A 20,698-nucleotide genomic window follows, 5' to 3' on the forward strand; every position below is an offset into this window, starting at 1 on the left:
GCATCTCTTTTCAAATTCAGATAGAGGTTGTTACAATCATGGAAGACATTTCAATGGGGGGGGGGGGGGGTAGGATATAGGAAGCTTCCAAATATTAGTTAACACTCTCTTATCCACTGTACCTGTGAAACAATCACCAAGAATGTGATTTTGAAAAAAATGTGTCTTCCCTGAAACCTGGAAACTTTTTGAACAGTTTCCAGTAAACAAAATGCATGGATGTGTAAGAGATCTCTCTGTTTATAAAGTATCTCTAGAGCTCTGCAAGGCATCGGTAACACTACCTACATGTACATTCTCTGTAGCCCTACCTGTGAAAGTAGCACCATGCAACCATGCCATTAACCTATGCATTCACCTTGAAACATGAAGCCTCCAAGATGGCAGCTACATGTACACCCACCCAGTAAACAAAATGCATGAATGTGTAGAAAGTCTCTCTTTCAAAGGTAATTCTAAAGTGCTGCATAGCATCAAGTAACATTTTCCCCTCTAGCTTCCACGTGAAACATCAACCATGCGATCAACCTTTACAGCATCCACTGTGAAACATAGAAGTGTCCTAAATATATACATCCAGTAAACAGAGCACATGAAGACACAAGATGTCTCTCTTTCAAAGGTATAATTCTAAAGGGCTGCTTGGCATCAGGTAGCTGTCCCCTTTAAATGTGAAACATCCAGCCAGGGAGGTGAAAGAAAGGAGTGGAAACTCTTGTAGTTTTATTCAAACGGCATTTGTGAGTTCTAAGGCGTAACAATGGGATGTGTAACATTCCACTTGGCTTTGAAGTTCCATTCTCAAAGCCGTGCTTCCACTGCAGGGAACTTTGGATGCCAGGCACCAGTCTCACGTTCATTACAATATATTAAATTACTGGCAAAATTTCAGTGTAAATTATAAACTTTATATAAGGATTGTATTGGGGATAGTGCATCAAACAACTTTTCAAATTTAGTACTCCGCCCTTCATATAATTTGTGTGCCAGAGTTGGAAAAAGAAAAATTAGATCCTGACAAAAACTCAATATTTTAGGATAATGCGCTACTTTGTGCACGTTTTAATGTCCTGTTACTTAAATCCATGATTTAAAATCTTCAACAACATTAAGTTTGCTAATGCATGTTTTCGCATGTTTTTTTGGAGTTGGAAAAAGGATGAAATTACACAAGATTGTGATGGCTTGTTATACTCATTACATGATGTAAAAATTCTAAATGCTGAAATTTCATGCGCTCTTTTATCTCACCACCTGGTGAACAGTTGCAGATTAGCGCATAACTTTTTGGCGGCTTGGAGCATGGGGTTAAAGGAAAGCGGCTTGATTCCAATCCTTTCTTTCACCTCTCTGATCCAACCGACTGTAAGATCAACCTTATGCATCCACTTTAAGAAGATGTTTTTAACATGGCGCCTAGATGTATAGGCTCAATTAAGTCAATGGATCACATGATGTATGAAAGGCCTCTTTTACACCTAGACCGCAGTTTTTGATACAGGAGTTTTCAAGGCTTCACACAATAAGGTGTTTGTATGTCAGTTTGCAGGGAAGGATTTGCTCTCGTCTGCACATGGATTAGTATGCATGGGACTGGGGATTGGATGAACTACAAAAATAGGTGTTTGCTGCATATATGTAAAGCCAGCATCAACGGTCTTGGAAGTCATCGAACTGCTAAAGCCTTCAGATTATACGTTACAAGCTCATTTGCGAATTCATTGCTTGTACGACTGGATTGGCAGTCAATTTTATTACCCATTAGATGGTAAAGAGCAATTTTATCAATTTTAACGTCAGCCTTTGTCAGGCTTTATCATTATAGCTTACATCACTGTCGGAAATGAGAAACATAATCACCCTAAACTTGGAACAGGATCATTAGCCTCAACAGAGCAATTAAAGCAAATATGATAATTGTTTCTTGTGCCATGCATGGAGGGGGAGTAAAATAGGGGCATTACAATTCAAACAGAAAATGAAAACAAATTGTCTGCTAGATATATGAGTTGATGTCGATCCTTTGACTATCAAATTAGACCTTATTTTTCATGAAATACTACAAACATTTTCACATCTACTCCTATCACGATCCCTTCTAAAATCTAACATAGGTAATGGAGTCCGATTACAATTATATTCAAGATTGAAACAGGCACGAATGTATAATCTCAAACCCAGTAGTCCTGTATAAAAACAAAGGGATATTACACATATATATATAGCTTCAATCGATCCTATACATTCTTGTGCTGATTACCTCAAAATCAATACGCTGCAGCTGCATACACGAATAAAGCCATGTGGGACTGTGTACACAACATTGATGTGTTCTAGAGACTATTCGGCTCTGTAGGAAGGGGAGATCGATTGAAGGGAAAGCTCAAGTTTCAATACCATTAAGCCAAGATGGTGGTTCACAGGATGTAAGTTATGATATCAGATATAATACTTCAAAAATAACAAATTTCTATAATCAATATATAACATTTATTGTTGATGAAATATATTTTCACAGAATCAAAAGAAAATTCAGCTCAATGTCAAAGACTACACATATATAATATTTGCAGAAAGAAGTTGGTTAAAAAAAAACATACAATAGCTGACAAATTAGCTAAGAAATGAAGGAAATAGTCCCAACAACATTCTCAGAAGTGCTCATGTGAGTTTTGTTTTTGAATGAATGCAACATCCAGCAAGTTTTTGTATCATCTAGTTTATATTTTGTTGGTCAAAACAACCTACCTACTGACCCTGGCTTTATTCAATTAGTCCCCACTGACTATATAACAAAACTTGAAAAGAATTTAGGCGCAGCTCCTTCAATATATGACTAAAGGCTCCTCCTCCTCCTCCTCCTCCTCCTCTTCCTCTTCTTCTTCTTCTTCCTCTTCTTCTTCCTCTTCTTCTTCTTCTTCCTCCTCCTCCTCCTCCTCCTCCTCCTCCTCCTCCTCCTCCTCCTCCTCCTCCTCCTCCTCCTCCTCCTCCTCCTCCTCCCTCCTCCTCCTCCTCCTCCTCCTCCTCCTCCTCCTCCTCCTCCTCCTCCTCCTCCTCCTCCTCCTCCTCCTCCTCCTCCTCCTCCTCCTCCTCCTCCTCCTCCTCCTCCTCCTCAATTCTCATTGCATCTCAATTTGTATCTATCATTTGTATTTATCTTCATTTTAAACATCCCCTAAACCATGCCCCCAAAAGAGCAAAGAATTCCCATAGACAACATTCCATCATACTTCTGACACGACTGTCGTCGAGGATCCGGAACCGTCGCCATGGGGATATGCGGACGGGATTCCACGCAGCTTCCAATTTTGAGAAAAGCCTGATCCCAATGCAGCCATCTTCCTCGGTAAATAAATCAATATGTAGAGCGAGACGTGATTTCTCATATAATCAGTACGAGTGGGATTGACTATACGGTTCAGCTCGGGAGCTAGACACCATGTGAAAACAGGTGTTTCATTATGATGAGTAGTTTTTGATGAGATATACGGATGGAAGCTTCCTCATCAAATGAAGAATAAATTGAGTAGGCTGCCACTCTTTAAACTTTAAATTGACATTTTTTTAAAGCACTATCCCCATAAAAGAGCATAATTTCCATGAAAATGATGGTCAAAAATTTTGTGAAAAACTGAAGAATAACTCTAGAAAATTTTGAACAAAATAATATGAGCACAGAGTATATAAAGAAATATAACATTGAAACTTGCAATATAAAAATTATGATTCTGATCCTCCACAAAAAACATGGCAGAATGAATTGAACTTATTAACTTAAAACTTGATCGAGTGCCAATGTATTGATTCGATATGCTTCGCTAAACTTTTAATCAGATTTCTCTGATTATAATCTTGAATTTCTTGATAAATGGTAAAAAATTATCACCATCTATTTTATCGCTTGTGTAACATAGAGTCAATGCACGTTTGGCTCTCAGTAGGTTAATCATAGATCAATATTCAATCCATTTAATATTTGAAGGAGCTTCAAAAAAGATATTCTCTGAGAATAGTTTCATTTTTGAGGGGAGATCTGAAACCAATCATGATGCTAATTCATGAATTGTGCTTATTCAGAGCATTTGATTCAGTAATAAATAAGTATAGTATAAAGTTCATTGTGTTTAATAATAAAAATGCATATTTATCTGCATGTATGTGTGAGTAGGCTTCTGCAAAAATGGTTTATATTTACAAAAGACAGACATTACATGCACTGATGCACCACTTAGATACACCACACACAGTTTAGGGCATAAGTCCATTTGATGAATTGTTTACCATTAATCTGCTAAAGTGCAGGGAGTGAGGAATAACAGTTTAGTCTCCGGGACTCACTGAAGACACTTGTTCATCCCTCCCATGGGGAATCCTACATCAATTTGTAAATTGACTACCTCTCTGGGCTCTAGCTCCAAAGCACTTTCCCCTCCCCATCTCCCCCATCTCAAACAAGGTGTATGGATTGCCACCTTAAAGGAGATAATTGACGCCATGTTCTTGTAATTTGAAGTTCAAAACCATTCTTACTTGCGACACATAATGGAAGGTCTGAACTCTATAGAACATAGACTGACTCTTAAAAAGGGCTAGGGGGCTGGCATAGCTACAGGAGGAGCATATGCCCCCAACATAAAACAAAACAGAACAGAAAAGGAAAGAAAGCAGGGATAGGGGGAAGGGAACATGAACAATGCTATCATCCCCTCCCATATCCTCCCCTTAATCAACAGCCTTGTAGATCTAAATTTCCTCTACCAAATAAGACCGGTGCCCCCCCCCCCTCCCCCTTATGCTGGTGCCCCCTCTATGTCAGAGCCCATGCTACACCACTGCAAGGGCCTGTTCTGAAGCTCTGCCCTTTGTGACCCTGATCAAGCTTGATTATTCATTCAATTTCATGTATTTCATTCCATTAAAGCCGTGAACGCTTATGGGTACTATGGTTTAGTTTGTCTTAACTTATCATCTGGATTGTGTTATACAATTTTACTTGTTTATTGTACAGGGAACCCCACTTACAATCTTAAGCTTCTCTCGGGTTCCCTAACCATTTTGTATATGTCCTTCGAACATTGTTTTTATTTCAGATTTTTTAGATTTTTTTAATGGTCTTAAACCAATTAATGAAATGAAAAAAATGAAGTTATGCATGGTGATTTCTATGTTCATATCTGCACAAGATAGCAGGATAATTTTGTACATCTTTTAAAATATTTTTCTCTTACTTCTTGCCAGCTTCTCCATAGAGTTGGGTATTACCTTTAAAAGGGCCCGGTAACTTTGTCTCAGATTCTGAAACAAAATCCTTGATTAAGCTCATGCTGCAATGATAATCATAAACCTTTAGGTCAGTCAGGAACCCCGTAAATTTTACAAGCCGATCGCTGGTCTGATTATCAAGATATTTATGATTGGAAATCTAACGGTTTTCATAACACTAGAGTCTATTGGTGAAAACAAGTATGGTAAAACCGGTCATTTAAAGATTTTTATTTGATTTTTTTATTTTTTTATTTGATTTTTTCTTGATCATTTTGAAGCGCAATTTTTTTAGGGCTTCAATATTACACTATATCACAGACACTGATAACACGTAGGGCTGTGCATCTCACATATAACATTGTTAAATGATGCATTTAAGCATCTTTTTCTTTTTAAAATCTGAAATTAATCTCCCTTGATTAAATTTTGCTTTAACCCCCTTCCAATCCCATAAACTATGATCAAAAGTAAGGTTTGTTCAGAGCATACTGTATTTGCCGGCGTAAAGGCCGCATAATTTTGGGAAGAGAAATCGGGGGTGCGGCCTTTACGGCGCTGCGGCCTTATCGCCAGCAAATACGGTATACTTTATCACAGAGACAACGTCCTTCTGATTCTGAACAGTATATAAGGCAGAAAGCTTTTGAGCTTGAATGGACGTGAGGGATTGAAAAGAGAGATGCACCGACTAGTTGTGCTCTCCTAAATGTGTACGTATTTTCTGCAGAGAAAAAAAAATGAGTGGAAGGGGGAGGGGTGAGGGGAGACATGACAGGCATGTACTTAAGCACTCCAACCTATTTCTCATCCAGAGAAAGCACAAGGACCTACATGAACAGCTGCACATAATGACCACTCAACACTTAAAACACCACCCGCTATTTGCTCCGCTTTCGACTACACGTCTGACGTTCATTCAGATGAACCTAAATTAAGCTTTTCACTTATTATTATTCCATTAAAGGCATATATTCATCAAGGTAGTCAAATTCACACTGCACAAGCACAAAAGAAAAATTTAAGTGCTTTTCCATTATCTTTTTGCCAAAAATTCAGAGAACTTCTTGCCTTTCGTCAAAGCAATAAATCTCAACTATGATGGTATTTCCTTTGCAGATAAATCTTCAATCTGCAAAAAATAAATATTTGACTGAAATATGTTGCTTGATAAACTAGCGGTGTGTTAGACATCTGCACATTTTAAGAAGCCCTGTGTACCCCTAAATCTGATGCTTGTACGATTAAAGAGCATCAAGCTCTGACAGTATATGAGGAATATAGAATAATTCATCATCTGCCATTTCTGCACTGCAAAGACGTCTTGCGAAGCTCATCAATTTGACCTCTATGAATACGAAGCATTGGGTAGCAAAAAAGACCTGTTCTTGGGAATTAATCCTGTAAGACAACCCCCCAGGGTGCTCTTATTGATGCTAATCATAGGCTTGTGACCTTCACTGACCCGTCACCGTGGAGATAAGAGACCCATTTATGCCCATCATAGCCTCTAGAAGGATACAAGCTCTTCAAATCAAATTTCTTCTAATCTTGTAATATATGGACCTATCAGAGATGTAAGTTACAAATGCACTGAAGACAGCTTCCTTTCAAGTGTTATCTGAACCATTTCTTTTCAAAATGAAATATGTCATTTGTTAAGAATTCCCATAATTATTCTACTGCTGTCTTTAAAATTAGATGTACCTTCCCCTAATTTGTACTACCATTGTACCTTTCTCATGTAGACGATGTATATTTTCATTCCCTATGAGTAATCATCAATATCACTATTGTAATCACATCATCACCATCATCATCATTCACCTTATCATCATCATCAAAGCCACCACATACCAACACCACCGCCGTCACCATCATCATCATCATTACCTCCTCCTCCTCCTCCTCCTCTTCCTCATCATCATCACTTACTTCCTGATACTCCTTGGAAGAATGAAGCTAGCAGTAGGAAGATGGAACAGGTCACAACCGCCCAGTACAACAGCTTCCATATGATTGATGTCTTAGCAGCCATGTTGCATTAGTATCTGACACTATATATATCAGCAGTCTGGGGGAAGACATAAAAAATAAATAATGAGTTACAACAATTGCTGTCGACTATTAAAGAATAGAGGAGAAACTGTTGCACTTTTAATTACTTTGGTCATGATCAAAGAAAATAAACAAGAATGTATCAAATTGTAAATTTAAAGAATACAAATATTACAAAATACCAACAACAATTGAAAAACAAAATGAAAGTAACTGCTGATTAGACTTACTTTGGAGACACATAATAAAACTTAAAGTCCATGATTTATACCAATACATTGATATCAAGAGCTAAAAATGAGAACCTCATCAAAGTTGACTCAAAAGATTGGTAAATCTAAGTTAGATGTGGAAGTCTTAATGTCCAAAGACACAATCAGACCTCAATAGGAATAAGTCGAACAAGTCCAATCGGCATATAGTCAAGGGAAACAAGAAATGGTGTCTTGATAGGCAGGTGGTCTAGTGGTTGCCAAATCACTGTCACTATACTTTCATATGCATCACACAAATGGCAGCTTTATCTTTAGAACTTACCCCTATTCCTGCAATATCACACAAAAAAGGAAAAGACCAACCAAGGAGTTATTAGACTTCAGCCTAAAATTCAGGTTAATAACACATTTGTACAACCAACCCAAAGAACATCACTGCATGCATCGGCTCGTGTAATCATCTGAAGCAGTATACGACACCTCTACCACTACCACCACCACTGTTTCAAGACGTAAGCTTGATGTTGGAAGCATTGCAGCGAGCAACGATGACGACATAAATGAACTTTCTGCAAGAGGATGTTTAATGATATTAATCCCCTGTGTAAGCTCCACAAGGGAATACCACAAAATGAAACTCTGACCCAAATCAACATCTGAGTAAATAGCAGTGAGTCACTAATGTAGATGGAAGTATGCTGGCAGCTAGGTCGGCTGGAAAATGATTTAATTTGAGGGAAAAAATGGTATGAAATGATTTACAAAATGAATTGTTAACCTGTATCATTCAAAACAGGGTTCTTCAGATGTTTATCTGATTGGCACACGTCTGTAAAAACACAATACACTCTGATTCTCAACATACAATTAATTAGTGAAAGCAAATTATCAAAGAAGCATCTCTCTTCACAACAGTATTAACTCTATTTCTCTCTACCCCCTCTCTTTCTCTCTCTCTCTCTCTCTCTCTCTTTCTCTCTCTCTCTCTCTTTCTCTCTCTTCTCCTGTCTCTTCTACTTCTTCTGCTTCGTCTCCTTTTTATAAATATTATACAAACAAAATCATAACTATTTTCTTGGTAAAGAGGATTTTTTCCTCTTTACCAAGATAATATTTCTTTTGTCATGATACTGAAACGAAACTATACTGCTCCTAATTCAATAATCTCCCACACATTTTAGAATGAACAATATACCTCTGTTTATGCAGTAATCCAAAAATTATCTGCAATATGCCATTCCAAAAGACGTCAAAAATCATGCTCCAAATTCTGTTTATCTGCCGTGTTCTGTTTCCCAGTCACGTCGCAAGATGCAATCCAGCACGCTTAATCGAGGCTATGCTGTATCACGCTACCGAGCCAGTCTGGGGCATCCATGTCTATCGTCACGCCAGGCTGACGAGCCGTATCACAAATGATTCATTTGTTCGGTCGTCGGTGAATGACGCCGGATTAACGCTAAATAAATTGCATCCTTGGCTACCACTGAGCGCAGGTGATCACGAGCATCAGAAGAGAGACTTTAAAGGGATTGACAAAGCGATGATTAGCTTAGTAATGAGATGATTTGGGATAATTAGCCCAGAGAGGCATTATCATAATCATTGTTGTTATTGTTAGTATCACTATTACTAGTATACAGTGCATCCCAGAAAAAACGAACCCGAGAATTATCAATGTTTTATCATAAGTTAATCACAAATATGATAAATAAATGACACATACTTGTAAAGCTTAGATACTCCTCTTTCATTTGATACAACTCATATGATGCATATTTCTCAAATGAGTGATTAAAAACAATTTGAAGAGAGGAAACTAAAAAGTCATTTTTAGGGCAGTATCTGAATTTCAAAGAGAAAATCACATCTGCCCTTTCATATGACACCTCAATCAGGAAAAATGAGCCAGGAATAACAAAGTTATGTTTGTTTACAATAATGCTTGCATTTCCATAGTTTGATTAAACGAATTCATTTTCACCTGTGCCTGCCGTAGCAACAAATAGAGTTGACAAAAGACTGAACTCAGTTTCGTTCGATCAGCCATGCATCAAGTCTTTCATCTTCTTTGTGACCGAGGCAATGCTGCGGCGGCCCTATATTGCGATTGGCTGTAGATATTTTAGACCCCACGGCCACCGCGGCAAATGTGACCTAGGCATTAACGCCCTTCTGATATTATCTCGTCAACCGGTTTGCAGAAGGGCGTCAGGGCGCGAGCGACTCAAAAACTACTTTACAAATTATTTGTATTTAAAGATTTGTTTTATATTCAAACTGCTCTCTCACCCGAAAATAGGTTTATAACTTAAAAGACTAATAGAAATGTTACAGTAGAACACGGCCACAATTTTTTTCGGAAATAAGTCAGTTTTATAAAAGTTTGAGGCGATTTAGTGCTAACGCCCTTCTGCTTAACGCTTCATTTTTTACCTGAAATTCGAGCTAATGCCCTTCTGCCAGCCAGGCGACGATCTTTGATCACTGATGCATAAGACTGGTCTCATACATCAAAATGTCACAGAAGGAAGGATAAAAGCATGATATAAATATGTATCTCGATCAATATCAAGAGAATGAAAAGGGATACAATACATCATACTACAGACATATCTAGAGCATGCAGGAGCATAAAGACAGATGAAAATAAATCAGAGAGGGGCAAGATCAGGTGACAATATGTCATATCAGGTGATCGTAAAGCTGTTTGTCAAGATTTGTCAGAATCAATAAATTTCTTGTTGAAGAAGTAGGTTATGCTAACTGTGGTGGATAAATAAAAACAGATCACTGTTTTTTCTTTATTGTGTTTCTAGCATTGCGCTGACCTGGTTATTGAGACATTCTAGAGAGAAATTTAACTGTGATGAGGGGAAGAGAGGGAGAGAGGGGGAGAGAGGGGGAAAAGAGGGAGATAGGGAAAGAGGGGGGAAAGAGAGGAAAAGAGAGGGAGAGAGGGGGAGAGAGAGAGTGGGGAAAGGAGGGGGAGATGGGAAAGAGAGGGAAAGAGAGGGGGAGAGAGGGAAAGAGAGGGGAGAGGGGGGAGAGAGGGAAAGAGAGGGGAGAGGGGGAAAGAGAGGGGGAGAGGGGGAAAGAGAGGATGAGAGAGGGTGAGAGAGAGAGAGAGAGAGAAAGGAGATGATATGTGATGTCTATATCTCTTTGGAGAATCAAAGCAAAATTGCTGCACAGTTCTGTCTATCATCTGCTGAATGCCATGAGATCCTTTATCTCATTTACACATTACTTCACCTGGGTGGCAAGAGGCAAATAAAGCTTAATGTCTTGGCAAAGGACACAGATGCAATGGCTGAGACTCGAACCACAACCTCTGTAATCCACGATATGGCGAGGAATCCACTAAACAATGACACCACTCTATGCATTGAACATACTGTAAAAAAGAAGAAAAATCAAAAAATCTTCATTCCCTGAACCACTTACTTCCCATATGAACAAAATGAAAACAAGGTAAGGTTATTTGTGTCTTGATACATGAGAAAAAACATTATAAACTACTAAGTACAATATCTTGAAAGAAAGAATAGATGCAAACTGTAAGAGGGTGGATCAATAATTGTTGCTAGGGGGATGTTTTTCTCTCTTTTACTCACAGCCTTAATTGTTGTGATTTGGTGAGCGAAACGGTTTTGGGAGCGAGAGATTTGACACCTTTGCACGTTCGTTCGAGACGTATCCGATAACCTTGCTTTAAAACAACAATCATGCAATGCTGGATATGGATTGGAGCTGTCACGGCAGAACGCTATCTGGTTTCCTTCTTTCGCCAAAAAGAGGGCTTATTTCCTTCCCGTAGAATAATCGTGTATTTGATGATAATCTGTTGTTGAAACTGGGTATTAGGGATATGAAGTGTCTGGATTTTAAGACGGGTCATTCCTGGAAAAACGCATAGTTTTCGTTAATGTGTTTTGTATAGCGAGGCCCAAGATGACCGACATGAGTTTGAGAGATGCCTTCAATACAATTACTAAATGAAATCTTATAAAAGAATGATAAAAAGACAACGCTACTATGATCACAAAGATTTTCGAGAAATCAGCTCAAGGGCAATTTCTATACGATATCATATTATCTATCATGTTTAGATTGTGTATTACATTTTTTGTAAAGTTCACAGATTTCATTAGTAAATGGAGAATGCTTTTGAAATTGCCTTATTTCAAAAACATGTTTCATTGTGTTCACAGCATTTTGTCTATTTATGACATCATTTTATTGTTCATGTTCAGTACTGTAAAGCAGGGCTCCCACTTAGCCGAGTTGAAGCCTCGAGTTGTGGCGAGCTGGCGCGATCTTATGGCAAGCAGTTTTATCATTAAAACATATTTCTTGATATCAAGAATTAAATTCTTGATATCACGAAATCGAATTCCTGATATCACGAAATCGAATTCTTGATATCAAGAATTACCATTGCTTTACAACATAAAATTATTTCTTAATAACGAGAATTTATTTATTGATATCAATTAATAATAAAACGGCTTGCCAGAAAATTGCGCCAGCTCGCCACAACTCGAGGGTTCCAACTCGGCTAAGTGGGAGCCCTGCTTTAGTCAGCTATAAAATTGTAAAAGGATAGGTATTTTAGAGTTGAAAAAAACATCTGCTCAAACATATTACATGAAGGTACATATTAAAATGTATTTAAATAACAGAAATACAATTCACAGTCATACAATCAGTTTAATTTTTAATTTGTTTTCATCATGTCTATAGATTTCTTTTGAACTTTCATAAGTATCTTTGAAAAGGTATCCTTGCCTGTATATAGCCTGACTCCCAGATAGAATGAGTTTCTTCTTTTAGAAGAGAGTCTGAAGTATATTAAATTGCAATCTCCTTTTCAAATGAGAAACCTTTTCTATCTTATTATCTTTCTATCTCTTTGGAAACTTATCCTTGCCTGTATAGCCTTACTTCAAAGGAGAACAGGTTTTCTGCCCTCATCTCAAAGAAGAATTATAAACAGAGTCTGGAATGTGTACGCCGATTTACACTCTCCTCTCCTATTCACTCCTTACTGATTAACAGTAAAATAGGGGAATATGGTATACTGGACATCTATATATTTCAGACTCGCTTAAATACGAGTCTACAGATTTCAAACTTGTTTAAAAATCATTATCCTAAATCATCCTACTGGTAGGAGGGAAATTTTAGTTTGGATGGATACGAGGCTACACAACTCTCTAGAGTGAGACGGAGGAAGCTAGCGGTCCAGGAGATATGGTATCACCTTACCAAGCTAACGATACCTGCTCATTTAAATAATTGATTGGATGCACTACGGAGGATGATAATGATATGGGCATTGAAGTAATCAAGTGAGTTATAGACAGTCAGTGCCCTATCCCGGCCATGCACCAATTCTTTCCATGGTTACCTTGCAAGTCATTTAAAGGGATCCGGTAACTTTGTCTTAGATCCTTTAAAAAAATCCTTGATTTAGCTCATGCTGCAATGATAATTATAAACCTTTAGGTCAGTCAGGAACCCCGTGACTTTTGCAAGCCAATCGCCGGTCTCATTATCAAGATATTTATGATTGAAAAATCGAAATCAAATTTTGCGTTTGCCAAACGGTTTTCATAACACTACAGTGTATTGGGGAAAACGAATATGGTAAAACCGGTCACTCAAAGGTTTTTACTTTTTTGAGGCACTTCTTGATCATTTTGAAGTGCAAATTTTAGGGCTTCAATATTACACCATATCACAGACACTGATAACACATAGGGCCGTGCATCTCAGATTTAACATTGTTAATCGATCCCTTTAAAGTACTACATGTATGCAGGGAATTATTCTTTCATTACTATGGTCACCTTTCAATTCATTAGAGATACTAACTTCAGTGGAATATGAAGGGGTATATCATGGACAGTTCACCTACCATGCATACTAATCCTCTCATTACCACAGTGGCCTAATATCAAAAGTGGATCACTTTCGTTCCTACGGTCACCTAACGATACCTGCTCATTTCAATAATTGATTGGACGCACTGCGGTAGATGATATGTGAGGTGCCCCATTCCTGCCCATTAAATGCGTTTATGACCCCGGCATGGATGCCATTCAACACTTTCAAAGGACCATTTACACTTTCAGTTAATAATCCTATCTTAAAGGAAAAAGGTTGAATACTGGGGATGTTTCACAATGATCGTAAGTTGAACTTATCTCTAAGTTGGACTTAACAATTATGGAAAGCCATTAGCGTGTTCAAAAATAGTATGTCAAATCCATTTTAAAAGGCATAAAATGTTGATTCAAATCATTCTTATTTTCTATTATCATGGGAGATTTCATGTTCTTGGTGTGGAATTTATGAAAAGTCTGAAATACTTGAATTTTTGCTTTTGAATACATTGTATTCTAAGGCTACAAATGGCTCTTCATGATTTGTAAGTCCAACTTAGAGTTTAGTTCAACTTAGGATCTTTGTGAAACACCCCCTGGTTTAAAAATATTCCACACTGTCTAGTGTCTAGTGTCAACAAAGATTCACACACTATACCTAACCCTAGCCCTCAACCAAACCTAAAACCCAAATGAACCCCTCCCCCACAATTTTTTTATTTTAAATAAAAATAAAACCCTAATCAAATGTCAGAGCACTCTCAACACTTCCCTCAAAGTACAAGCTACAATACCCAAAAAAATCTATCATCGTGATGACCGTTGTGCAAACTGTCTGCACTATTGACCCAACAAACGTCTGCAGGAAAAACGCATCTAATCGATAACTGGACAACTCTCGCTCCATCGCGGTCAACCTCTCCAAGGCAATCGTTGAGCCGTTTACGTCTGCATCTGCGGCTCTGTACACAATGACAAATTGGAAAATGTGTCGCTGGAGAAGCTCCCTTATCGCAATAATTTCATCTTCAACATGCACCTGAAAATTTGGCTGAAATCGAGATTGCTCGCAATCAATCGGGTGCCTTATGGAGCGGAAATCGCGCATGATAAGAGATGGAGTTTAGAGTCCTGTTCATACCCAACTTAAACAGCACTTAACTGGTCGTTTCATGTGTCTAGATGTTCGTAGCTGCAGGGGATTGTCATTTTGGGCCTATTCATGAGAGGTAGATTTTCTTGAGAAGAAAATAACGAAATGGCACCTTTAAATCACTTCAAAAAAGTTTTCTATGAAATATGCTCCAGTGACAATTGCTCTGCAGTAACTTGAAGAAATAAAACCCAAACCTTGATCACATAAGTAAAGCGTAATATGACTGTAAAAGTGAACTATGTGCGAACATAGCGTGACTGCCCTAAAGGACTGTGCCGCTACACCAAGATAATGGACTCCATGGCCAGTTCTCTTAAATTTTCACTTAGTACTTCTTTTTTTTTAACTGGCTAAATTTAATACATTGTTATGAATGTAAGCCACTGTCTTTATAGTTAACTAAAATAAAATTTGATTGTACAGTCAAACCTGTCTATAGTGACCACCCAAGGGAAATACAAAAATGGCCTTTGTAGACAGGTTCCTTTAGTACACGATTCAATGAGAAACAATTTTCAAGGGAAACAATGAATGTGCTTGTTGTAGACAGGTGGTCACTAAAGCAGGTTTGACAGTATGAGGTAAACTTTTACATGTGAATGTTGCGGGAAAGCCTGTATAAAATCTCTAGTGACTTCTCATGAATACCAATGTATTGCATTTCAAAACTGGTCTAAAGTTCAAATGCTTTTATGAATACAGGTTATTCCTCTCATGGTATATGTAGTACTAGTACGATTTCATTCTGTGTGAACACAAGGAAATTGCCCGCACAGACTGTTCACCCTTGCAAAGCATCGGACTCCCTAGCGGCTCCTTGTGGCTCCAAAACGAGCGTCCTGACCGGACGGACATTGGGTGTCATAATGGTGATGGATGCCATGACTAGAGAATGAAGATTGGATTTCACTTCATTGCAAAGTGTATCTCTCACTTTCCCTCTTCTTATCTCTCTTTTCTCTCTCTGTCTCGCTCCTCCCTCTTTCTCACTCCTTCTTTCTCTCTTTTACCTATATATTTCTTTCCCCATCTCTCTCGGTCTCTCTTTCTTGCTTTTTCTTAATATTTCATTCCTTTTTAAACATATTTTTGTCTTTATGACAGGTATGAATTAAGATTGTATTTCACTTATCAAATTGCATCTATCTCAGATATCCACCCCTCCTTTCTTTCTCTTTAATAGATTTGTAATATTCACTTTCTTGCTCCCTTTTTCTCTTTCTCCATCTACTTTTTGAAGCCTCTTCATTTCTCTGTTACTCTATTTGAAATTGTCCATCTAATATTACTTTTTAATTATTGCTTTCCTCCCCCTCTCTATCTCCCCCTCGTTTCCTCTCTCACTCTCTCTCTCTCTCTCCCCCCCCCCCTCTCTCTCTCTCTCTCTCTCTCCCTCTCATCTCTTCTCTTTCTTTTATTCTCTCCTACTCTATCTCCTCTTTCCTTTCACTTTCTCTGTTCCTCTCTCCTGCTCTTATCTTGAAATCGGGGAAGTGAGAAAAGAAAAATCCCATCTCGTCTCCTATTAGACATTCTATGATTGATTTCTATCATGTACGGGAATGCATTACTACAATGAGAAGTGGCTGCATAATTGAGCATACAGTAATAGAATATCTGAATGGGTTTGAAACACAAGAAAAAGCTATGGGTACCTTGGGAAATTACACCTTACATGTAATGAAAGACAAAATGACGATCTTTCTTTGGGGCTCAGTCAAACGCTCTGTTGGCATTTGCCCAAAGATAGGGAGTTAGGATTTGGGTCGCAATTCTTTATTTTGTTACGTGTATGTGTATGGTATGGGTTAGATATGGTGTTGGGTCCAGTGCTAAAGTTACGAATTTGGTTACTTTAGGAAACTGTCTATAAAGCTCCGGGCTTTGGAGCTTTATATGAAATGATAGAGTGTAGTGATGTATTTTGTTTGCAGCATACTATTTTCTCTTTCTCTTTTACTTTTATAAGTAGCATAATGACATAATAACTAGCAGTGGAGTATCCAGGGATGATGGTACCCGGGGCAAATAAAATTGCCCCCTCCCCACGCAAACGTATCTAAGTAACTTTAAAAATGAGCGAACAGCAGATCTTTTTTTACAAACTTTAAAAAATGTGATTCAAAATCATTTCATCAAGGAATGAAAGACAAAAACCTAGAGAGGAAGAAAGAGAGGCGAGAAAGAACGCAAGAATTTAAGAAACGATATAATAAAATGAGAAATAGCTCATGACTTCATGGTATGACAATGTATCTAAAATGGTTGGTGAATTAAAAAAGCTTGTTTAGTAATCTTCAAATACGACAGATTTAAAGCCCCTGTAATGGGTTGGGAGCCCCCAAAAAAATTTGATGGCAAAATTTAACTTAAATTGTATCATAGTGTGAAAGAGAATGTCATTTAAGACACATTTCTGCAACGGTTTTCAAAACAAATGTGTTTGAAGTTGACTATTGATGACAGAATACAAATTTAAGGTTTTTGGCGTACAACAGAAAACCAAAATTACGTATTTCTTTATCAATATTTGTCTTCAATCACATTTTTAGGGGAGAAATCTTTGCAGTAGTGTGTCTTAAACGACATCCTCTTTTTATCTTATGATACAATTTAAGTGAGATTTTGCCAACAAATTTTTAGTAATTTTGGGTCTCCCCTCACTTTAGATGGGTATTCAGAGTTTCATATCTTCCTTAGATGGTATAATAGAAGTGGCCTGCAATGTATACATGCTAATAGTATGCATCAGTGAACAGGTAATGATATGATAGCATCATACAAAATGTCTCTTTTAAAACTCTCTCTCTCTCTCTCTCTGTCTGTCTGTCTGTCTCTCTCTCTCTCTCTTACATCCAACACCTGTTTCTATCAAGTTCCCAATGGTATGACTATGACATTTGCTTTATTTACCTAATACACCTCTCTCTGCATCTCTCTCTCTGTGTCTCTCTCTGTCTCTCTCTCTCTCTCTCTCTGTCTCTCTCTCATCCAACACCCGTTTCTATCAAGTTCCCAATGGTATGGCGATGACATTTGCTTTGTTTATCTCATACACCTCTCTCTGCATATGTCTCTCTCTCTCTCTCTCTCTCTCACTTTCTCTCTCTCTCTCTCTCTCTCATCCAACACTCATTTCTATCAAGTTCCCAATGGTATGGCGATGACATTTGCTTTGTTTATCTCATACACCTCTCTCTGCATATGTCTCTCTCTCTCTCTCTCTCTCTCTCTCTTTCTCTCTCTCTCTCTCTCTCTCTCATCCAACACCCATTTCTATCAAGTTCCCAATGGTATGTCGATTACATTTGCTTTATTAACCTCATAAACCTCTCTCTGCATATGTCTCTCTCTCTCTGTCCGTCTCTCTCCCCTTCACACTCAACTATCAGCTAGCAGTATGACTTCTAATTCCGATTGTCCATTGACCCCCTTTTCCCATTATGTTCTCTTGATTAAACTTCCAGACAAACATACTTAACAAAAATAATACAAACCCATTGGGAATTCTAGACAGCATCTCTTCATTCCCTTTTTTTTCTCAATTTTTCTTTCAAACTTAGTGGAAAAAAACAAAAATAAAAGAAGGCTAACATTAAAAAAAATCCTGTTTTTAAAAAGGTCTTGAATGTTCTCTAAACCTGACCGAAATTCGCTGATTTCCCACTAGATTTTAAACCTAACACTTCAGACTCCATTTCAGAGTCTCTTGGCGGAGGGAGTCTCCTTCCCACGCACACAAGCAGAATCAAGGGCAAACAGTCTGGAACAGAACTCTTCCGCTGAGAGCAATAGGGGTATTAATGCTGTATGAAAGAATACAAGATAAGAAGAGTTGCATTACAGGCTCTCCGTCAGCAGCCAGATTCATGTGGGGAAAAACAGCAAAAGAATATCTATGATATGAAACAAAATAAATGTTGTGGAACACCAAATGTATTATCCCGGGCCCTGTTTTACAAAGAGTTGCAATTGATCAAAATCAATGGAAGATCTGTGTTATTGTAGCCCGGCGACGGAGTGAATCTGCATATAAATCCATACCAATTCTGTTTTCACCTACTAGTATGTAACACATCTCAAGACCATAGCTCGGACACAGATAATTCAAACCTGGATGTGACTCTGGTCATGCTTTCATTTAATTGGGAACACTATCCTCAAGAGGCACTTCTCGCCCGAAGGCATACCGATCTGATTCCTTCTTCACATCACCACACCTGCTCCACATGAAAGGCTTCCTAACCAAATCTAATTATCATCTCATGATAGTGATGGTTTTGGAAGAAACATGCACGTTTTCTTATATCAGACATCTAGAGCGAGAAAGACGTTACCTCAGTGCGTAAGGACACAAATTAATGCCCTGTTAGCTATCAGCAAATTATGTATTTAGAAATGCTATTCTTATAGGCTTCTTTACAAAATCAAATCATAATGATAATAATATACGAGATTTTTATGGTGACGAATCCATTTGAAATCAAATGCTCAAAGGGCACTTGTGACTCAAAAACAGAAATAAAGACAACAACAAAAATCTCATGATAGTGACAATTTTCTTAAGATGCTTTGTTCTTTAAAATGTCCATGCAGAGCCAAAAGGACCATATCTGACTTAACTCTGTGTGTAAAGACACTATATAGTGCTTTTTGGCTCTCAACGTAAGGAAAGATTTACACAGACTTTTATATCCTGCATCAAAAATGTATTGGTTTTTTATTGGATGAGAGCTCATCACGTGACCAGAATTATTTCAACTATTTTAAGGTGGCTCTGAAAAAGTACTATTTGGGAGTAGAAGTACTATTTGGGAGTTGAAATTTTTTTTGTTGTTGAATTTTTATTGTTTTTTAATATCTTAATTCAATAATTTGTTTTTATTTGTAATACTTTTTAAATAAGAATTGTAATTTTTTTTAATAATAAAAAAATTAGTTGTTGGTGTAGAATATAAAACAAATATATCATGCCTTCTTTTCAAGGTATTGGTTAAAACTATGGGCAAGAGGTCACTGCAATACTAATGGAGTGACCTCTAGCCCATAGTGTTAACCAATACCTCTCAAGACAGTGTATATTTGTAACTATACAGGCTTCTATATAAACCTATCTCATGTTAGTGCAGAATATTTCAGGAGGTGCGCTTTTTTTCTTCATATCGTCCGTTTGCAGCCAGAAAATCATTACTTCAATGCATATCGGACGCGTGTTAATGCCCTTTTTGGCTCTAAGGAAAAGAGATATTTATAGAAATGCAATTTATATGCTTCTCTACAAAATCATTTCATGATAATGTAGAGTTTTTACAAATACATTTTTTCTCATGACATCCATTAGAGTCAGAAGGAAGTAAACTAATGATCAATATCACAATATGATGTCAAGATTTTCGAAACAAAAATCTGGAAAATTTGTAAAAATGCATCCCAAGAAAAACCAGACATTCTCTTTGTTTCAAATTGTGATGAGCAGTAGGCAAGTTGGTCTGCAACAAAGTGTTTAATAGAACTATGAAGATTACCATCGCAAAGGCAGACCTTCAAGCACAAAGATGATGATCTATAAAAGTTGTCGACAAGTTGGTCCATCCTAAACTTGATATCTCATCCAAAAATGATAAGAGTCATGAAGTAGAGGTGAGAAGGCATCGGGAATCACGTTTGCCGAGAGTCAAATTTGTCAAAACAACCACTTACCTTTATTTGAAGCTTGTTTACTGACTGGACTTTGCAAACACGATCTCTCCGTCTTCAGCATCAGTCCCTGCATCCCCCTGGGAAAGAAAAAGGAGAAGAAACGGGATTGAGAGTCCATCTTTAACTGCTTGGAGATGGTTTCTAAATTGAGCCATCGCGACTTACAATTTGGCACTGCTTCAAGCTGAACTTCACCCCCAACACGAACAAACACATGAGCGCTTACCCACTCACACAAACATGAGAGACGCTTTGAACAGGGGTTGTATTACACAGCTGTAACAAAACAATATCATGTCCTAGCCTTTCGAAGAAGACATCACTTTCGTGACGTCAATGGTGATTAGTTTCTGAACCCCTTACGGCTTGTTTATTTCAATGATCTTCTATCTACCTCCATTTCCTAATTTAATTCT

At 37.8% G+C, this 20,698-nt stretch overlaps 1 protein-coding gene across 1 annotated transcript in view; it reads right to left on the bottom strand.

The window, feature by feature from the left end:
• LOC100892843 overlaps positions 1-20,396 on the bottom strand; it is a 33,065-nt gene extending 12,669 nt beyond the window's left edge. Inside the window, exons 1-2 of the mRNA XM_030982265.1 lie at positions 20,283-20,396; positions 7,198-7,336 (exon numbers count right to left, since the gene is read on the bottom strand). Coding sequence (XP_030838125.1) covers positions 7,198-7,300 — 103 coding nt within the window. The 5' untranslated portion in view covers positions 7,301-7,336; positions 20,283-20,396. The remainder of the gene's footprint in view (positions 1-7,197; positions 7,337-20,282) is intronic.
• Positions 20,397-20,698: the final 302 nt, after the last annotated feature.

This window comes from Strongylocentrotus purpuratus, unplaced genomic scaffold, assembly GCF_000002235.5.
Source record: "Strongylocentrotus purpuratus isolate Spur 01 unplaced genomic scaffold, Spur_5.0 spur5_scaffold_12, whole genome shotgun sequence".
NCBI classification, from domain to species: Eukaryota; Metazoa; Echinodermata; class Echinoidea; order Camarodonta; family Strongylocentrotidae; genus Strongylocentrotus; species Strongylocentrotus purpuratus.